This window comes from Budorcas taxicolor, chromosome 14 (assembly GCF_023091745.1).
Source record: "Budorcas taxicolor isolate Tak-1 chromosome 14, Takin1.1, whole genome shotgun sequence".
Lineage (NCBI taxonomy): Eukaryota > Metazoa > Chordata > Mammalia > Artiodactyla > Bovidae > Budorcas > Budorcas taxicolor.
Window position 1 is genome coordinate 80,203,154 of NC_068923.1, and position 20,054 is coordinate 80,223,207.

A 20,054-nucleotide genomic window follows, 5' to 3' on the forward strand; every position below is an offset into this window, starting at 1 on the left:
ACTGAAGATTGGGTTCTTAAAGGTACAAAATTGATAACAAATACCAAAAAGCAAAGATTAAAAAGCTTGGGGCTGGTCCACTGGGATGACCCAGAGGGATGGTATGGGGAGGGAGGTGGGAGGGGGGTTCAGGATGGGGAACACCTGTACACCCATGGCAGATTCATGTTGATGTATGGCAAAACAAATACAATATTGTAAAGTAATTAGCCTCCAATTAAAATAAATAAATTTTAAAAAGGAGTAATTCTAGTATGAATCACTTCATAAAATCTTCCCTTGTTCTAAAGTGCTGCCTGAAACAACTGAATATGGTATGGCTAAGTGGATATATGGTCTATGGTGATGAGAACAAAAATACAGCCTTTGAAACAGTTCCTGACATGTTTTTCTATACACATTAATCAAAGCCATAACTTGGAATACTTTCAATTACAATTTAAATATATTTCTTTTAAAATATGCCATTATTACAGAGAAAGAACAATAATTCAAGCATTAGTGGCCATTGTCCTTAGTTTTCTATGCATGATGATCCTCTGAGAATGACCGGAAAGTGCAGGATTTTTTTTATTATATTAAAAAGCAGAAATATTCTTGAGAATTTAGTTATAAGAGTAAGAACTAGATTTGATTCTTTGTTTTCCCCGCTTTAAGTTTTTTCTATATTTCAATTTACTTTGTAGTAGATTATGTTGCTCTCAACAGCTATTTCCTGATTTTACTATTTTATTTTTCTTCAGGGATATTATACAGGGCTTCCCTGGTAGCTATTATAAGTCTGTGTAAATACGGTATTACTAGCTTAAGGATATTGGCAGAAAGCTAAAAAGACACACAAAAAAGATGGAGCTCTTTCCATTCCCATATGCTGTGCATGTTACTTTAATTCTGTGTCACATTTTTGAAGCATCTATTTAGTGCCCTTCTCTACAGCAATGAGGAGAGAATCAGCCTTATAGATTAGCCTTATATATGCTCATGGATGCGGGCTATCCTGGGGTGATGGTATGTGAATTGGGCTCATTGGAGCCAACTACTGTTCTTTCATTATGAGGCTTCTCTGCTTTAGGGATGACCCCAGCCAACCCCAACTGTGCAAAGAATACAGACATCAAGCCTTGAGAGACAAAGTCAATCCTAAGGTTATACCCTCTGTTAGAATATCCACCTTTGCTTTGGCAATTAGCATCTAATAATCATAGTTATTATTACCGATGATCTAGTTGAGGGGGCAGATACTATCTAAATTATTTCAAATTATCCTCTAACAATTCAAGATAAGCTGTTACCATGGTAAGGAAGAGGAAATGGAGATTTAAAGGTTAAATAAATTTGTTCAACATAATACAGCTACTAAGTAGCATAGAAGGATTTGAACCCTCAATACTCTAACAAGCAGGGTATACGTATTCTACTCTCCATGCTGCCTCTCATTTGCCTACAGATTCTGAGTTATTTGTGGGTTAAGGAAGGAGGATTTCATGGGCTAAAAAGTCCATGAAATCTGGGTCACATGGTACAGTCTGGAGATGTTGAGGTCAAACAAGAACATGGACTGGGCATCAGTTCGTTAGCAATGATTTATCCAATATGAGGATGGCATTAGCAGGATCACAAACAAGTAATCTTATAATAGTCAACTTAATTTAATACTTATCATTTCTGGCACACACCCAGTAGAAACTCTCCATCCCTAGAGCTGGATTTTGAGGATGTTCACAGGGTTGGTGGTGCCTAAAAATGAACTAAACTAAATCCTTATCTCCCAAGGTCCAAGCAGATGTTCATAATATATTTCCTTGTTTCTTGGTCTGCAGACTTCTGTTTTTAGGCACACTTACTGGAATGGAATTCATTCTAAGCTCAGTAGACCTCAGCTTTCACAAAATGTAGCATTAAGCAGGATGCAGAGAAGTGTGTCGGCAAAGAACACAGCATCCTTGGAAACCCCAGCACTTCCTCTTCGGTATATTTAGCATCGAGAGGTAGAAGCTGGCTTGTCAGCTACATGGCAAATAAACTTTGCTTAGTAACTCCCAAACTCTGGTTTTCCAGGCTCTGTATAGCTGGAATCTCCCTGACTCTACTTTCCTGTGTCTCCATTCTATTCATCCCACAGCCTACCCAGTATCTTTAGAAGAAGTCAATCCCATGCTTAAAATCTTCAATGGCTCCTACTACCTAGAACACCAACTCCAAAGTTGAGCTTTGTGTCCAATGCCTTTTTACAAACTGACCCTAATTTCCCACCACTCCTCACTCACCTATTGCTCTAGATTTACAAAAGCGTCCTCCACTCCTCAAAACCATGGACTTTCCTGAGCTCTAATTTTGTCTTTTCTTCTCCTGTCTCCCACCCATTCAAGGCTTGACTCAAATCTCTGTCCATGTGAAGCTACCAGTTCCTGACTGTGATCTCTTTGATGGAAAGATCTGTGTCCTATCCCTTTTATTTGTTGACCATGAAGTGGGTGTTCAACATTTACTACTGAAGGAGGAGATCTCCTTGTGAGCCAAGTTGTGCAACACTGTGATGACACTGTTTTAATGAGGTAGCCTCCATTTTTGAGACAGCCTGCCCTGGGCTTATATGGATCCCATTCTTGAGTGGGAAGAAATCCACTGGGGTGTTAAGGATACCATTACTGTTTTTCCATAGCTGTTCTTCTCCAGGATAAATAGCAGCAACTTTTAAAGCTTCCATTTCCTTTACCAACACCACATTTCTTAGCTTTCTAAGGCATATAGGCCAAATCAAATTAGATGTGGGAGAAGCTGAGTATGCTCCAGAGGGGCCCCCCGAGACCCTTCCTCTCACAGCATTCATCTGCCACCCCTCCAGATTCTGTCAGACAGTGAGGAATTTGTCATGATGCTGAATGTCACTGGGCCAAGGTCTTGTCTATTTTTACAAAGAAATGGTATATTTTAGCTAACTGATAAAATAATAACAGCAATATTAATGTAGTCTAAGGCTTGAAAAGGACTACAGAATCTCCCCTATCACATCCAAACTAAAAGGTAGGATACCTTCTAAGTGATTCATTTTTAATAAATCTTACTTTATCTCATGACACATTTGGAAGATCAATCTACACAGTTACATTTACACACACCAGTGGAAATATTTATGTTATCTGAATGAGATATAAAGATGCAAAGTGTTTTACTGAGACTTATCAATATGTTCAAACCTTAAGAAAAGTTCTCAGCAATTCCCAGCTGCAAAAATATGTATCCGCCACAAGTGTTAAGGTAAAGCCAGACATTACATAACCTGCCACTAGAGGAAATAACCAGCTGAATAAAAATGAGAGTACCATCCTTTAAAGATCATGAGAATGAGCCATAAATGTCCCCTTACTATAAATCTACTTTTAGATTTTACACAAAAAAGAGAAAAAGCAAGCAACTCACAGTTTTTACTTCTTCCATTGTTCTAGGTATTTGCATCACTAAATATAATCATAAAATATCAAGACCAAAATTTGTTCAGAAAAAAAAAGGCAAACAACCATCTATACATTAAAATTCAAATTAATAAAGTGTAATGTTGGGGAAAACATTTTTTTCTAAGTTAATTCTTTTCCAAGTTAATGGAGAGTTCCAGAAGCAGACATATTATTTCCTAAAGGGATTGAGGTATAATAGGAAATCTTTCCCAGGGCTGTAAGTTTCCTAAATAATTGTGTTCACAAAATAATTGCAGAGGAACAGCATCTAAAATGGGAGGAGGGAATTTAAACATTGTGGAATGTTTTAAGATAAAAATTCCTCCTAGAAAAAATAAATCCTAACAAATTCTAATGTACTTGGAGCCATAGAAAAACCTGGCAGAGAGAGCCTTCAGCATATGTCAAACATTTCCAATAATACTACATTCATCTTAATAAAATAGGCTCAGATAGTACAGAAATAAAGTTATGTATTAGGTTAAATTTGCACTTGGGTGGGTACAAATGCTCTTCAAGACATAATAAAAGAATAATCTCTCCCATGCCAATTCAGGAACCATTACATGGTTATATCTTGTCAATATTCTGGCAAACACAAGAGCCCAAAGACAACCCACAAAATCTAGAATGAAAATAAATCCATGGCCATTTGTACTCAGTTCCATGAACTGTACCTCAGCAAGCATTCTTGGATTCTTCCTCACTTCTGCCAACACAGGCAATGGCCCAGAGCAACACTTCCAAAGCTCATCTGAGTCACGGAAGACTCTCCCAACAAATGTGTTTTAATGAATAATGAAATTACCAAGAGGGAGTTTCCCAAACTTATCTGACCATAAGAGAAGATTCTTTCCAATGGGCTCTTCTTTCTAGATGTGGGCTAGTCCTGAGCTGGCTTCAGGCTTTCTCTGTCACTGGCTCTACCCTTCAGGTGTCCCTCTCTTGGAAGTTTTTCATATCCCTAACTCAGATATTCTGGATTGAACTTCCTGAGGCTTTTCCAAGGAGGCTTGACGAGGGCCTGGGAGAAGAAAACCCTTTTCCTGGATGGGTCCTCACCTCTAAGAGGCAACCTGCTGCATTAGAAATGATTCCATAAAGCTCTAACTACACCAAAGCCTTGGCATGCATTTGGCTGTGTATACTTCTGGGCCTGGAAGGCTTGATGACTCACGTGTGATTCTTCCTACTTCATACCTCTGCTCTGTAGTTCCTGTTAGCAGACTATTTATAGTGATGGCAATACCAAGAATTTTTTTTTTTAATTTTGAGGGTTTTTTCCCTTAATAAAGTAACACAACTTTACTACTAAAAAATCTAATGGTATATATGTATAGGAGGTAAAAAGAGCATCTCTTGCAATTCTGCAAATCCTCCCTTCTCCCCACAGTCCCATGACTGTTAACTGTCAACAGTTTTCTCCTCATTTTTAACGATGCACAGCACTGGAAGCTCTACAGTCTGCTGGGAATCCTTCATTGTGCCCCCTTTGCTTCAAGAATTTCTATTTATCTTTATAAAAGAAAGCTCAAATATCACCTTTGTGAAGGTGCCTTGACCCAGACAAGCCATGCTGGTCCCTTTCTTTACCAGCTGCCTGAAGTAATTTGCACATATTTCAATTAAAGTGTTTATAACAATTTCATTGCAATTTTTAAACTAAATGTCTCTCTTACTTCAAAGACTTCAAGGATTGTGTCTCATTCCTCTTTGTTGCAAGGTATCTGGCACACTGACATTCAATCAGTATATTAAATATTTGTTGACTCAATGAAATATGAATAAAATATTTTCTAACACACAGACTTCCAACTCTATAAAAATTACAGTCAAGATACTCACATTAAAATTTCTCTAAAAAGATGTTTCACATATATCCAACATTTCAACAACCAGGTAGTACCGTAATTTTTTCCCTTTGTTTAGGCCTGAAAATTAAAAATTCTAACTTAATGGAAAATGGTAAAGTTGGAAGAATTTGGGGATGGATGGTAGTCTATTATTCAAGTGCCAAATGAACATTTTGAAGCATAACTTCTTTGGCTACAGGCTTTGTCCACTGACACCAGAACATTCCAGGAAATGACATTTCAAATAAACACTGAGTTTCAAGTCCAGTAAACCACAAACACAACAAAGTATTCAATAGCATTTCACAGCAAATAGCCTTCTGTTGACAGTTACTCAGAAATGACTGATTACATTTGCAAAGTACAAATATCTCTTCTGTTAGATTAATTGAATCTGGTTTTAGCTGATGGCTTGCGCAAAAGAGTGAATCTATAAAAGTAGTGAGAGAAGAGACATGAAGAATGAATCTTAGAACAATATGCCTAAATATCAGAAAGTCCCACTAGACCAACACTTCAAATTAACAAGCCCCACTGAGGGACTTTGACATGCATTCTGCATGACATATTGTCCAAGGGACAGCAGCCAAAAGAAGTCTCACTTTTCTTGGAAAAACAGATTGCCATAGAGCTTTCATATTTCACCAACTAAATAGCCTGGACTCAATGTAATTAAGTAACATAATTATGAACCCATTTCTTGGCCTCTAGCCCAAAGTGCTAGCTCTCATTCAAGTAAATCAGTAATTTTCATCTAGAAGGCATCAGTCACATGTTAGACCTAGTTCTTCATATTAAAATACATAGGTAATCTATAAACATAAATCCACAATCTAATTTTAATTTTAAAATTAAAGAGTAAGACTCAGTAGGTGCAATTGCAGAATATGAGATGTAGTGTGGATTCTGGGCATTCAACTTAAGCAGAAAGTGGAAGCAGAAGATGACCAGGAGAAATTTAGACTCTTGAAAATTTACTATGAAAGTGGAGAACAGTGCAGAGGTCAATGGATTTCCATAATACAATGGACGGTGACTTCAACAGTAAATGAAAAGGATATTTAGGGATATCATAGCATCTGGCCCTAGAGTTACAATTAACATATTAAGTTAGGAGGCAGGGCAATCACTGAGCAGATCAGAGGTTAAAGACAAAAAAATAAAAAAAAAAAATCCCTTAAGTAAAAAATACAGTACTGTTAGATCATGCTTATTAAATAATAAAAGTTACTTTATTGAGTTTTGGGGATGGGTTAGGCTCTGTTTTAAGTACATTATATAAATAGATTATTTAATTTTCAGAGCAACCTTGTGAGATAGGAACTATTATTATTTCCATTTCACAGGTAAGAAAATAAGCACAGAAAGGGAAAGTAACTTACTGACGGCCACATGTTAGTGAGTGGCTGAGATGGGATTTGAACCCAGGCAGTCTGGCTCCATAGTGTTGTTTTAACAGTATAGCATGCTGTCTCTTAACACCTACTCAAAAGAAATGTTACTCTTTAGAGTTGTATTCATATATTTACATAGGTTTTCAGATATCTATAGAAGAGTTAAATCCTGAATTGAAGGAGACTTACTACTACTTTCAAAAGCAAATAAGTCAGTGTAGTTTCAAAGCTGCAGAAAGATAATTCAATTCACGATTACATGCATTTATTCATGCAACTGAATGCAACTCAATTAACAGTGATTTAGGGTCCCATGATGAAAGAAGTAAGATTCAAGCCTAGAAAAGACACTAATAGGAGATGGCAAGAGTGAACATTGACATTTTAGTAATCAGTGAACTAAAATGGATAGGAACGGGCAAATTTAATTCAGATGACCATTATGTCTACTACTGTGGGCAAGAATCCCTTAGAAGAAATGGAGTAGCCCTCATACTCAACAGAAGAGTCTGAAATGCAGTACTTGGGTGCAATCTCAAAAACAATAGTATGATCTCAGTTCACTTCCAAGGCAAACTATTCAACATCACAGTGATCCAAGTCTATGCCTCCATCACTGATTGCAAAGAAGCTGAAGTTGAACAGTTCTATGAAGACCTACAAGACCTTCTACAACTAACACCAAAAAAAGATGTCCTTTTCATCATAGCGGATGGCAATGCAAAAGTAGGAAGTCATGAGATATCTGGAGTACCAAGCAAGTTTGGTTTTGGAGTACAAAATGAAGTAGGACAAAGGCTAACAGACTTTTTCCAAAAGAACACACTGTTGTAGCAAACACTCTCTTCCAACTACACAAGGGATGACTCTACGCAGGAACATTATAAGATGGTCAATACCAAAATCAGATTGTTATATTCTTTGCAGCTGAAGATGGAGAAGCTCTATACAGTCAGCAAAAACAAAACCTGGAGCTGACTGTGGCTCAGAGCATGAGCTCCTTATTGCAAAATTCAGACTTAAACTGAAGAAAGTAGGGAAAACCACTAGGCCATTCAGGTATGACCAAAATCAAATCCCTTATAATTATACAGTGGAAGTAACAGATTCAAAGGATTAGATCTGATGGAGTGCCTGAAGAACGATGGATGGAGGCTCATAACATTGTACAGGGGCAGTGACCAAAATCATTTCAAAGAAAGAGAAAAGCAAGAAGGCAAAATTGTTGTTTGAGGTGGCCTTACAAATAGCTGAGAAAAGAAGGGAAGCAAAAGGCAAAGGAGAAAGGGAAGGATATATCCAACTGAATTCAGAGTTCCAAAGAATAGCAAGGAGAGAGAAGAAAGCCTTTTTAAGTGAACAATGCAAAGAGATAAAGGAAAACAGGAGAATGGGAAAGACTAGAGATTTCTTCAAGAAAATTAGACATACCAAGGGAACATTTCATGCAAAGATGGGCACAATAAAGGACAGGAATGGTATGGATCTAACAGAAGCAGAAGAGATTAAGAAGAGGTGGCAAGAATACACAGAAGAATTATACAAAAAAGGTCTTAATGACCCAGATAACCATGATGGTGTGGTCACCCACCTAGAGTCAGACATCCTGGTATGTGAGGTCAAGTGGGCATTAGAAAGTATTACTACAAACAAAGCTAGTGGAGGTGATGGAATTCCAGCTGGGCTATTTCAAATCCTAAAAGATAGCTGCTCTGAAAGGGCTTCACTCATTATGCCAGGAAATTTGGAAAACTCAGCAGCGATCATAGGAAAAGGTCAGTTTTCATTCCAATCCCAAAGAAGGGCAATGCCGAAGAATGTCCAAACTACCATAAAATTGTGCTAATTTCACATGCTAGCAAGGTAATGCTAAAATACCTTCAAGCTAGGCTTCAACAGTACGTGAACTGAGAACTTCCAGATGTACAAGCTGGATTTAGAAAAGGCAGAGGAACCAGAGACAGAATTGCAAACATCCGTTGGATCACAGAAAAAGCAAGAGAATTCCAGAAAAACATCTAATTCTGCTTCATTGACTATGCTAAAGCCTTTGACTATGCGGCTCACAACAAATTGTGCAAAATTCTTAAACAGAAGAGAATACCAGACCACCTTATCTGCCTCCTGAGGAATCTGTATGCAGGTCAAGAAGCAACTGCTAGAATCCACCATGAAACAAAGGACTGGTTTAAAATTAGGAAAGGGGTACATCAAGGCTATATACTGTCACCTTGCTTATTTAGTTTATATGCAGAGTACATCATGCAAAATGTTGGGCTGGATGAATCACAAGCTGGAATCAAGAATGCAGGGAGAAATACCAAAACCTCAGATACGTAGATAATAACAGCCTAATGGCAGAAAGTGAAGAGGAAGTGATGAGCCTCTTGATGAAAGTGAAAGAGGAGAGCGAAAAAGCTGGCTTAAATTCAGCATGCAAAAAATTAATATCATAGCATCTGGTCCCATCACTTCATGGCAAATAGATGGGGAAAAATGGAAATAGTTGCAGCCTTTATTTTCTTGGGCTCCAAAATCACTGTAGATGGTGATTGTGGCCATGAAATTAAAAGATGCTTGCTCCTTGGAAGAAAAGCTATGACAAACCTAGACAGCATATTAAAAAGCAGAGACATCACTTTGTTGATGAAGGACCATATAGTCAAAGCTATAGTATTTCCAGTAGTCATGTACAGATGTAAGAGTTGGACCATAAAGAAGGCTGAGCGCTGAAGAATTGATGCTTTTGAAATGTAGTGCTGGAGAAGATTCTTGAGAGTCCCTTGGACAGCAAGATTAAACCAGTCAATCCTTTTGGAAATCAACCCTGAATATTCAGTGTGAGGACAGATGCTGAAGCTCCAGTACTCTGGCCACCTGATGGGAAAAGTTGATTCACTGGAAAAGATCCTGATGCTGGGAAAGATTGAGGGAAGAAGAGGAAGGGAGAGACAGAGGATAAGGTGGGGTTGGATGGCATCACTCACTCAATGGACATGAATCTGAGCAAACTCTGGGAGATTGTGAGGGACAAGGAAAGACTGGCGTGCTGCAGTCCGTGGAGTCACAAAGAGCACGACATGACTGAGTGGCTGCACAACCAGAGCAGGTAAAACACTCTGGAGGCTAACAGCTGAAGAGAGATGAAGAAAACAAATCCAGAGTCCAAATGACCTGCCCCAGGCCAAGAAAGCAGTCTGTGGCACAGAGTGACCTAAAAATCTAACGGAGATGGGCCTAGTTCTCTTTTTACACTACCATTGTGACTCCAGTCAAGCTGGCTGGAACACACTGAATTAAAATTAGCTTCCAATATAAATATCTGTGCCCCATGGAGAGGAAAATTTTTGATAGTCGCCTGCCTCATCTCTCGAACCCACTTCATTCTGGAATGAAATTAAGGGCAGATAGCCAAGGGTATTTTTTTTTTTTAAGGAAGAAGAGGAAAGAATCTACATGTGGAGTTTCCCAGATCTCTGAAGGAATGCGTGTTTCTGTTTTTATTTGCTGGACAATTTATCTTTCAAATATTACCCAATTCTGAAAGCAGACTTGATATTTTATCTTTATAACTATGTGTGTAGGTGCAAATGAATGTCTTCAATTATATTCTAAGGGTCTTAAGAACAGAGAGTATGTGGTATGCTCAGCTTTCACAGAATGATTTCACATAGTAGGTGCTCAGTATGGTAATGATGTTTAAAGTATAAACAATATAAAGTTACTAATTAGTTCATTTAAAAAAAATGACCTTGTATTCAGGTCATTCACAACCCACCAGGGGACATTTGGCAAGGTGGAGACATTTTTCACTGTTACAACTTGGGGACAAGGGGAGTTGTGCTACTGGCATCTAGTAGGGATGAGGCTAAACATCCTAAAATGCACAGGACAGACCTCACAGCAGAGCAAACTACTGAATTTAGAATGCATAAAAAACAAGGTCCTAATGTATAGCACAGAGAACTGTACTCGACGAAATAAACCTGTGATTAAACCATATTGGAAAAGAATACAAAAGAAGAATGCATATATATGTATAACTGAGTCACTTTGCAGTACACCAGAGATGGGCACAACATTGTAAATAAACTATATTTCAATTTAAAAAAAAAAGCAATTATCTGCCCCCAAATAGCAATAATGCCAGGGTTGCGAGACACTGGTCTAATTAGAAGTAAAGAAATTGCACAATCACCTTTCCATTTTTCCATTTTTAAAACACAAGTAAGATATAAATCAAAATTATACACTAAAGATTTGCCCCCATCAAGACAATTTCAGTAGTCTATTGTTAAGATGAACAATTGTATATCTGTGGCCAATTCATGTTGATGTATGGCAAAAACCATCACAATATTATAATTATTCTCCAATTAAAATAAATTAGTTAATTAAAAAAACAGGGCTCAAGTCCCCCCAAAAAGATAAAAAATCATTTAAAGAGCTGATTTAGGGTTCAGTCCAGTTCAGTTCAGTCACTCAGTTGTGTCCGACTCTTTGTGACCCCATGAATCGCAGCACGCCAGGCCTCCCTATCCATCACCAACTCCCAGAGTTCACTCAAACTCATGTCCATCAAGTTGGTGATGCCATCCAGCCATCTCACCTTCTGTCGTCCCCTTCTCCTCCTGCCCCTAATCCCTCCCAGCATCAGAGTCTTTTCCAATGAGTCAACTCTTCGCATGAGGTGGCCAAAGTACTGGAGTTTCAGCTTCAGCATCAGTCCTTCCAATGAATACTCAGGACTGATCTCCTTTAGGATGGACTGGTTGGATCTCCTTGCAGTCCAAGGGACTCTCAAGAGTCTTCTCTAACACCACAGTTCAAAAGCATTGATCTTCCGCACACTCAGCTTTCTTCACAGTCCAACTCTCACATCCAAACATGACTACTGGAAAAACCATAGCCTTGACTAGACGGACCTTTGTTGGCAAAGTAATATCTCAGCTTTTCAATATACTATTTAGGTTGGTCATAACTTTTCTTCCAAGGAGTAAGTGTCTTTTATTTTCATGGCTGCAAGCACCATCTGCAGTGATTTTGGAGCCCAGAAAAATAAAGTCAGCCACTGTTTCCACTGTTTCCCCATCTATTTCCCATGAAGTGATGGGACCAGATGCCATAATCTTAGTTTTCTTAATGTTGAGCCTTAAGCCAACTTTTTCAGTCTCCTCTTTCACTTTCAAGGGTTCATTAAAAGTCAGAGGCAAAGCTTAGATTTGAACACATGGGTATTTAAGTAAGCAATGGAATGCTTTCACCAAAGGGAGTGCTCTGATCTCTATGACATTTGAAACTCCACAGTCACAATGGAAACATTCTGCTGATGAGGCATTTTCCAAACCACCACTGGTCTGATTCAGATATGGAACTGTCATTACAGATTGTTTGATTATTTCTAACCTCACTTAAAATCCACCTCTTGACCAGCCCACAAAAAGGAAATGTATGTTTTTTGTTTGCAAATAGGGTCATCAAAATAAACTATTTTCACAATTAGTTCTTGCTCTGTATGCCTATCCATTTTCCCCCCATGTCTAGTTTAACCTGCAAGGTCCAGTTTTTCATGCTGGATTCCTCACTGTGGTGAAAAGAATCATTCCTCCAGGCCTACTTTGCTCGCCTTGACTCCAGATATGGAAAGATGAGTGCAGCAAAGCTATCCGAGCAGCTAGGTGATGTCTTTAAACAAGGAAAAGGAAGTGGGCGAGCTACTGATTTTTCTTTCCACTTGTTTATGGTTTCCTTACATAGGCTCTAGCTGATGCGGTTGCATTTGCTGCAGTTTTATTAGCTTGTTCATTTTCCCCAGTGGCTGATTATATTTGATACTTTGGCTGTCTGGTGGACACTTGAATAAAAATTTCGTTCTTCATGGGGACAAATTAGTTCTTTTCTGGGAATCAACTGACAAAAAACATACAGACCTCAGGAGAATCTTTGAACATTCCACAGCAACTAATCTGCTGAGCATTTTGTGTGTTGAGTTAAACATCACCACTGACAACCTCACACATTGGTTAACTACTTTCTAAATATTTACCAAGATCTTTAATAAGCGAGAGGGCTTCCCATGATATAAAGGCTCCACCACCATCATCCATGGCACCCTGCCCAACATCCCAGCTGTCCAGATGTCCACTGACCAGTACAACCTAGAACAAATAATAAAAAGAGAAAAAAAATAAAAACCAAGCAGAAATGACATCAAAGAAGAAGCATTCATAGGCATTCCAAATACAGAAAAGAAGTTTTATATTTTCTTTTCTATTTTTACTTTTTAAAAGAACTGTGTCATTGCTAATGGAAAACTTGGTATAGAGGTATTACATAAGGGGTATAAGGTCATCTTAATAGGAATAAAACTTCTCATCTTGTACCTCTATTAATATAATTTTGAATGCTAAAGAAGAATTATTTATTACTGATGGATGTTTGACAACTTTATTATATGGCTTGAAACCTAAATGACATGCAGATAGAGCTCAAAACTTCAACCATATTCTCAGTTGTCCCAAATTCTAGCAGACAAATAATAAACATGTGTTGAATTGAATTTAAATGAAAAAGCAAGAACAATTAATTTGTTTTTAATTATTGTGTTTGTGCATTATAAATCACTCTAGTGTTGAATAAATATGCTGGTACTACAAACTAGAGTCTAATTAAACAGAATAACTTTTAAGAAATATCTCAATTTACATGCTAAATAAATTTATAGATTATATTATAAATTTTACACCATCATAGATTTAAATTGTTTTCTGAGAATCATTAATAATTATCACTAGAAAAATATAAAAATATCTCAGTAAAACTAAATTTCATAGATATATTTTAAACAAGTTTAAAACCAAGTAAAATGATGCTGGGCTAACAGGATATCTACATGGAAATTATATACTGATCTCTGGATTATACAATATATGAATAGCAAGTCAGATGAATTACAAATTTAAATAAAGATGTTGGAGGAAAGCAGAAAATAGCTTTGTCAACTTAGAGTATGCAAAGATTTCTTAAACTGGATAAGAAAAGTGCAAACTATAAAATGAAAAAATAATAAACTGGACTTTAAAAATATTAGGAATATTTGTTCATCAAAAGATCCCATTACAAAAGCGAAAAGGCAACCCACAGAGAAGAAAATATTTATAAAACATATTTTCAACAAAGTCCCATATTCTGATTATATAAAGAACCCCTATGAAACAGTAACAAAAAGGAGAGTGAAATGATAGAAAAATGGGAAAAAAAGCTTGAACAGACAATTCTCAAAGACAGATACACAAATCACTAATGAAAGTCACTCAGGTTCATTATGAACAAGGAAATATATGTTAAACCACAATACATATCCACTGAAATAGCTAAAATGAAAAAGATAGAAAATATTAGTGAGGAAGTGGAATAACTGGAACTCTCATATATCGAGTGTGATTATAAATACTAGTCAAGTCTGTGGTTGACTAATCTAGTCAACCATATCTAGTCAAATCTGTCTAGTCAAGGCTATGGTTTTTCCAGTAGTCATGTATGGATGTGAGAGTTGGACTGGAAAGAAAGCTAAGCACTGAAGAATTGATGCTTCGGTGGAAAAACCACCAAAAAACAAACAAACAAACAAACAAAAACCACCATAGCTTTGGAAAAAACATAGCTTTGACCATATGGACCTTTGTCAACAAAAGGATGTCTCTGCTTTTTAATACACTGTCTAGGTTTGTCATAGCTTTTCTTCCAAGGAGCAAGAACCTTTCATTTCATGACTGCAGGCACTGCCTCTGGTAATTTTGGAGCCTAATAAAATAAAATCTGTCACTATTTTCACATTTTTCCCCTTCTGTTTGCCATGAAGTGATGGGACTGGATGCCATGATCTTAGTTTTTTGACTGCTGAATTTTAAGTCAGTTTTTCATTCTCCTCTGTCACCCTCATCAAAAGGCTCTTTGCTTTTTGCCATTAGAGTGGTATCATCTACATATCTGAGGCTGTGGACATTTCTCCCAGCAATCTTAATTCCAGCTTGAGAATTTTACACTTCAATACTGAGAATATTACACTTCAATAAAAAGCTTAAAAAACCAAGTTCAACAGTCTGATCCTATGAATAGCATACAGTAAATAAGCAAACCAAACTTGAACAAATCTTCTTGATGATCAACATGAAAGTGCCCCAGGACTTTGGGAAAGCATGATTTGGGGTTTCAAATGTCAGAGTGACCCATAGCACGGCCGTCTTCCCTGAGCAGCTGCAGGATCTCCCATTGACTCTGTGTATACAGACAGTCCTGACTTACTATGACTTCACTGTAGTCACAAACAAGCACAATGCCCCAGACTAACAAACGGCCATGTAATGAACCCAAATGGATTGCTTCTAAGGCAAAAAAAAGAATAAAGAAAAAACATGTTGCAATAGCAGGAAATTCTGGTTCAGAAAGTGGTATAATCCCCTGTGGGATGAACAAGCCAATTAGTCAACATGCTTACCCCCTCAGAACCATTTTCCCAATGAAGTTCAAGTTCCAGTGGATAAAAAGTGTCAAAATCTGTTTTAATCAACTTTTTCTCATATAATACATGAGTCAGTAAATCAAGGCAGCTATTGTTTGAAGCTTCAGATTTTGGAATAATTGAGGTTGTTTTTACAATCATACTTCTTTCTGTTTTCTGAAATATCTCTGTTCTCCAATCCAGAATTATTACTTAAACTAATAGTTCAAAGATGGAAGTGTTTTTGAATGATAGGGGAGTAAATGTTATCTCACAGGATAAGGACTTTGGCACAGTGATATGGAAGAATGATTACAAACCATTTGGATTATAAGAGTTTGTTTTACTTTTTTTTTTTTTTCTTACAGAAAAGAATATACTGGGGATCATCAAGAGACAGTAATTTTAATATTAACTGATTCAAAAACTAGGTGATGACAGAAAACTACTTCAAATCCAGCGACATGTTTAACAAACTTGAATTTTCCTAATCATAAAAGCTTCAACCTATACCTGGGAAATAGCAGTGCAGGGGGTCTCAGTTAATGTGGTGTCTGTTTAGCATTCCTTAGTGCAGTCTCACAAAGGATAACCCAGTAACACATAACAAAGTCACTACGTCTTGTGCCAGGGTCAGGCAGAAATGAATATCAGCTGTAACACATTTGGATCTGATTTAAGCAAACAAAACAAAAACACACAACTCTGAGACACAGTAAACTCCAGATTTACGAAAAAGGATCACTTTATAAAAGATAGGAGAATGCACTGGTTCTGTTGCCAGAAGTGGAGCTCCTCAAGCAATAACATGGCCTAGAACCAACAGAGAAGTGGGGCTCCCACCCATCGACCCCTCTTGTGTGCTGCTCACCGAGGCAAGCAGAGCACTGACCAATTCCCCGCCCTCCAACTTCCTTCTCACCACCGTCTCTTCTAAAGGCAGTACTGAGTAAAAATGATTAAAACCATCAGCAGGAGCCAAGAACAGCCACAACACAACAAACATGAGGGCAGGATGGGAACCGCAATGCTCTGAAAGACAGAGTTTGCTGTTTGTGAGGCACACATTAGTCCTGACCACCAAAGAATTGGCCTTAGGGTGGGAGCGGGGAGGGCCTTCTGCAGCAGGGCAGAGATACCCTGGATGACAGCCTGCCAGGATGAAGAATTAGACTGGCAGTGGTGCAGAAACACTTGCAGGCCAGCTGTGAGTCTGAGAGCAAAGACACAGTAAATCAGGGGTAGACAGATAGCAGTCCAGGGACAGGTCCCCACTTCTCTGTTATTAGGGTATATGGAGATACTGAAGGCAATCAGATTTGCTTGATTAAAAGATGAATAAGAATATAGTTGAAATGGGACATATGAAAAACATGGCAGAACAAGGGAGAGAGGAACTTCAGAGGAAGTACATTCTTATGAAAACAGGTAGGTGCAAAATACTGGAGAAAAGGTCCTGCTCTTTGGGCTTTCCTACCTGCACTTATCCAACAATTTTAATTGAGTGTCTATTAAGAGCCAGAGACATAGAAATAGATAAAACAAATATTCTGCCTTAATGGAATTTATGTGCTCGTGAGGGAGATGGGCAATACATAAATATAATGATAGTTTCAAGTACTACAAAGAAAAATCAGGCAGAGAAAGGGGATAGAGCATGGTGGCGGCAAGAAGAGGAAGAAAAATCAGTCTGCTTCCTCCTAAATCATAGACAGCCTCGGAGAATTCTGCCCCCACCTTAATGAGAAATCGGGATAATCTCGAAAATCGTAACTTTTTAAAAGCCCGTCAGAGGTCTCAGATTGTCATTCAGTCAGAGGAACTGAATTCCAGAGGATAAGGAGCTCATCTAAGGAGAGGTGGGATACAGTCTTCCTTTAGCAGAGAGTAGAGGGAGAGGTAACAGGCATAAAAGCAGGAATAAAGACAATGAAATGCTGACAAATTCTTCAAGGGTGAGTGTGAGTTAACATGAGAGTTTAGAAACCCTGGGAACCTCCTATATAAGTGCTCTAGGTATCCGTTTCCCAGATCTTTTCCACAAGATTCCATTAGGTGCTGACAGGAAAAACTGAGAGCAGGGCAGAAGCCCTGAGAGCCCACCTCGTGACGCAGGGGTACAGATGACGACTGGTGCTGCTGGGAAGCAGGGAGCAAATACGTCTGCATCCAGGACCCTTCTTTCAAACTAGAGCCAACCCTAATGTCCAACAACAGTGAGATGAATAAGCTATGATACAGTCATACAGCGGAATATTATAAAGTAGCTAAAATTACCTATAGCTACATTTATAAATGAACACAAGAACAGAAATATGAAAGGAAAAGAAAGAAGAAAATAAATTGAAGAAGAAATAGAAGAGTATGATTCCCTAACACAAACTGCAAAATTCAGTGAGTTAAGTAATCTTTTGCACTGCATAAAAAATATGATAAAATTGTGAAGAAAAAGCAAAGTCATAGTAAATGAAACTTAGGAGAGTGTTTATATCAGATGAGGTTCAGGCAGAGAGGAAGAGACCATCAGAGAGGGCAGACAGTGGGCTTCGCAGGCAATGGTGGTGTTCTATCTCTGACACTGAGAAGACATGTAACCCTCTCATCCTCCTTTAGATTGCATATACATGCTAAATAGAGTCTTTGGTATGTGTGCTGTGTTAAACCATAGCAAGAGTTATCAAAGATAGTTTTTAAAGTGAGTTGAAACAAACACTAAAGGTCAGATTTATCTCATTCATTTCAGCTGTTGCAAAGAAAAATATGGAAAATGTCTGTATTTACTTACAATCATAATTTTGTCACTAAAGCATGAAAAAAGTTTGCATTACTTTCTAAAAGTCCACTAGAGATCAACTATAATTGTAAAACCTAAGATTATTGTATTTAGTAGCATATTAAAAGTTATTGAAATATAATGACTCAATGATCTCCAAAGTTACAGATAAGCACCAGATAACAGTCATCTTTCCCTCAGTATATTCAGAGTGTTTGGTTCCAGCTGTTGTTCAGTTGCCCAGCTGTGTCCAACTCTTTGTAACCCCATGGACTGCAGCAATACAGGCTTCCCTGTCCTTCACTATGGCCAGGAGTTTACTCAGACTCATGTTCACTGAGTCAGTGATGTCATCCAACCATCTCATCCTCTGTCATCCCCTTCTCCTTCGACCCTCAATCTTTCCCAGCATGAGGGTCTTTTCCAGTGAGTTGCTCTTCCCATCAAGTGGCCAAAATATTGGAGCTTCAGCTTTAGCATCAGTCCTTCCAATGAACATTCAGGGTTGATTTCCTCTAGGATTGACTGGTTTGATCTCTTTGCAGTCCAAGGGACTCTCAAAGAGTCTTCTCCAGCTTTTGAATTGATTCAAAAGCATCAATTCTTCAGTGTTCAGTCTTCAATATGGTCCAACTCTCACATTCATACATGACTACTAGAAAAACCATAGCTTTGACTATAATAACCTTTGTTGGCAAAGTGATGTCTCTGTTTTTAAATACCCTGTCTAGGTTTATCATAGCCTGTTTTCCAAGGAGCAAGTGTCTTAATTTCATGGCTCTGTCACAATCTGCAGTGATTTTGGAGCCCAAGAAAATAGAGTCTGTCACTTTTCCATTGTTTTTCCATCTATTTGCCAGGAAGTGGAGGGATAGGACACCATGATCTTAGTTTTTTGAGTGCTGAGTTTTAAGCCAGCTTTTTCACTCTTCTCTTTTACCTTCTTCAAGAGGCTCTTTAGTTTCTCTTTGCTTTCTGCCATTAGGGTGGTGTCACCTGCATATCTGAGGTTATTGATATTTCTCCCAGCAATCTTGATTCCAGTTTATTCTTAATTCAGCTCAGCATTTCACAGGATGTACTCTGCACAGAAGTTAAATAAGCAGGGTGACAAGATACAGCCTTGACATACTCCTTTCCTAATTTTGAACCAGTCTGTTTTTCCATCTCCGATTCTAACTGTTGCTTCTTGACCTGCATATAGGTTTCTGAGGAGGCAGGTAAGATGGTCTGGTATTCCCATCTCTTTAAGAACTTTCCACAGTTTGTTGTGATCCACACAGTCAAAGGCTTTAGCATAGCCAATGAAGCAGAAGTAGATATTTTTTCTGGAATTGCCTTGCTTTTTCCATGATCCAGCAGATGTTTGCAGTTTGATCTCTGGTTCCTTTGCTTTTTCTAAATTCAGCTTGTTGGGCTTCCTGGTGGCTCAGATGGTAAAGAATCTACTTGCAATTCAGGAGACCTGAGTTTGATCCCTGGGTCGGGAAGATACCCTGGAGAAGGGAATGGCTACCCACTCCATTATTCTTGCCTGGAGAATTCTACAGACAGAGGAGCTACAGTCCATGGGATCGCAACAAGTTGCACATGACTGAGCTACTAACATTTTCCCTTTGGTTTCAGGGCCCCCAGCAAATACCAAAATCCATGGATGCTCAAGTCCCTTATATAAAATGGTATAGTACATGCAGATCACTTATGCACAACCTCTCATAGACATTAAAATCATCTCTAGATTACTTATAATGCCTAGTACAACATAAATGCTATGCAAATACCAGTAGTTGCCAACTTGTAGTAAATTCAAGCTTGGCTTTTTGGAATTTTTTTCCCCAAATAGTTTTGATCTGCAGTTGATTGATTTCTGTGAATGTGGAACCTGCAGACCCAGAGAGCCAACTGTATGAATAAAGGGCCAGTACTATTATACAGAGTGAAGTCAGCCAGAAAGAAAAACACCAATGCAGTATACTAACGCATATATATAGAATTTAGAAAGATGGTAATGATAACCCTGTATGCGAGACAGCAAAAGAGACACAGATGTATAGAACAGTCTTTTGGACTCTGTGGGAG

At 38.1% G+C, this 20,054-nt stretch overlaps 1 protein-coding gene across 1 annotated transcript in view; it reads right to left on the reverse strand.

The window, feature by feature from the left end:
- The window catches only part of CPQ (carboxypeptidase Q), a 565,709-nt gene that overhangs the window by 179,847 nt on the left and 365,808 nt on the right, over positions 1-20,054 (reverse strand). Inside the window, exon 5 of the mRNA XM_052651954.1 lies at positions 12,749-12,860. Within this exon, the coding sequence (XP_052507914.1) occupies positions 12,749-12,860 (112 nt within the window). The remainder of the gene's footprint in view (positions 1-12,748; positions 12,861-20,054) is intronic.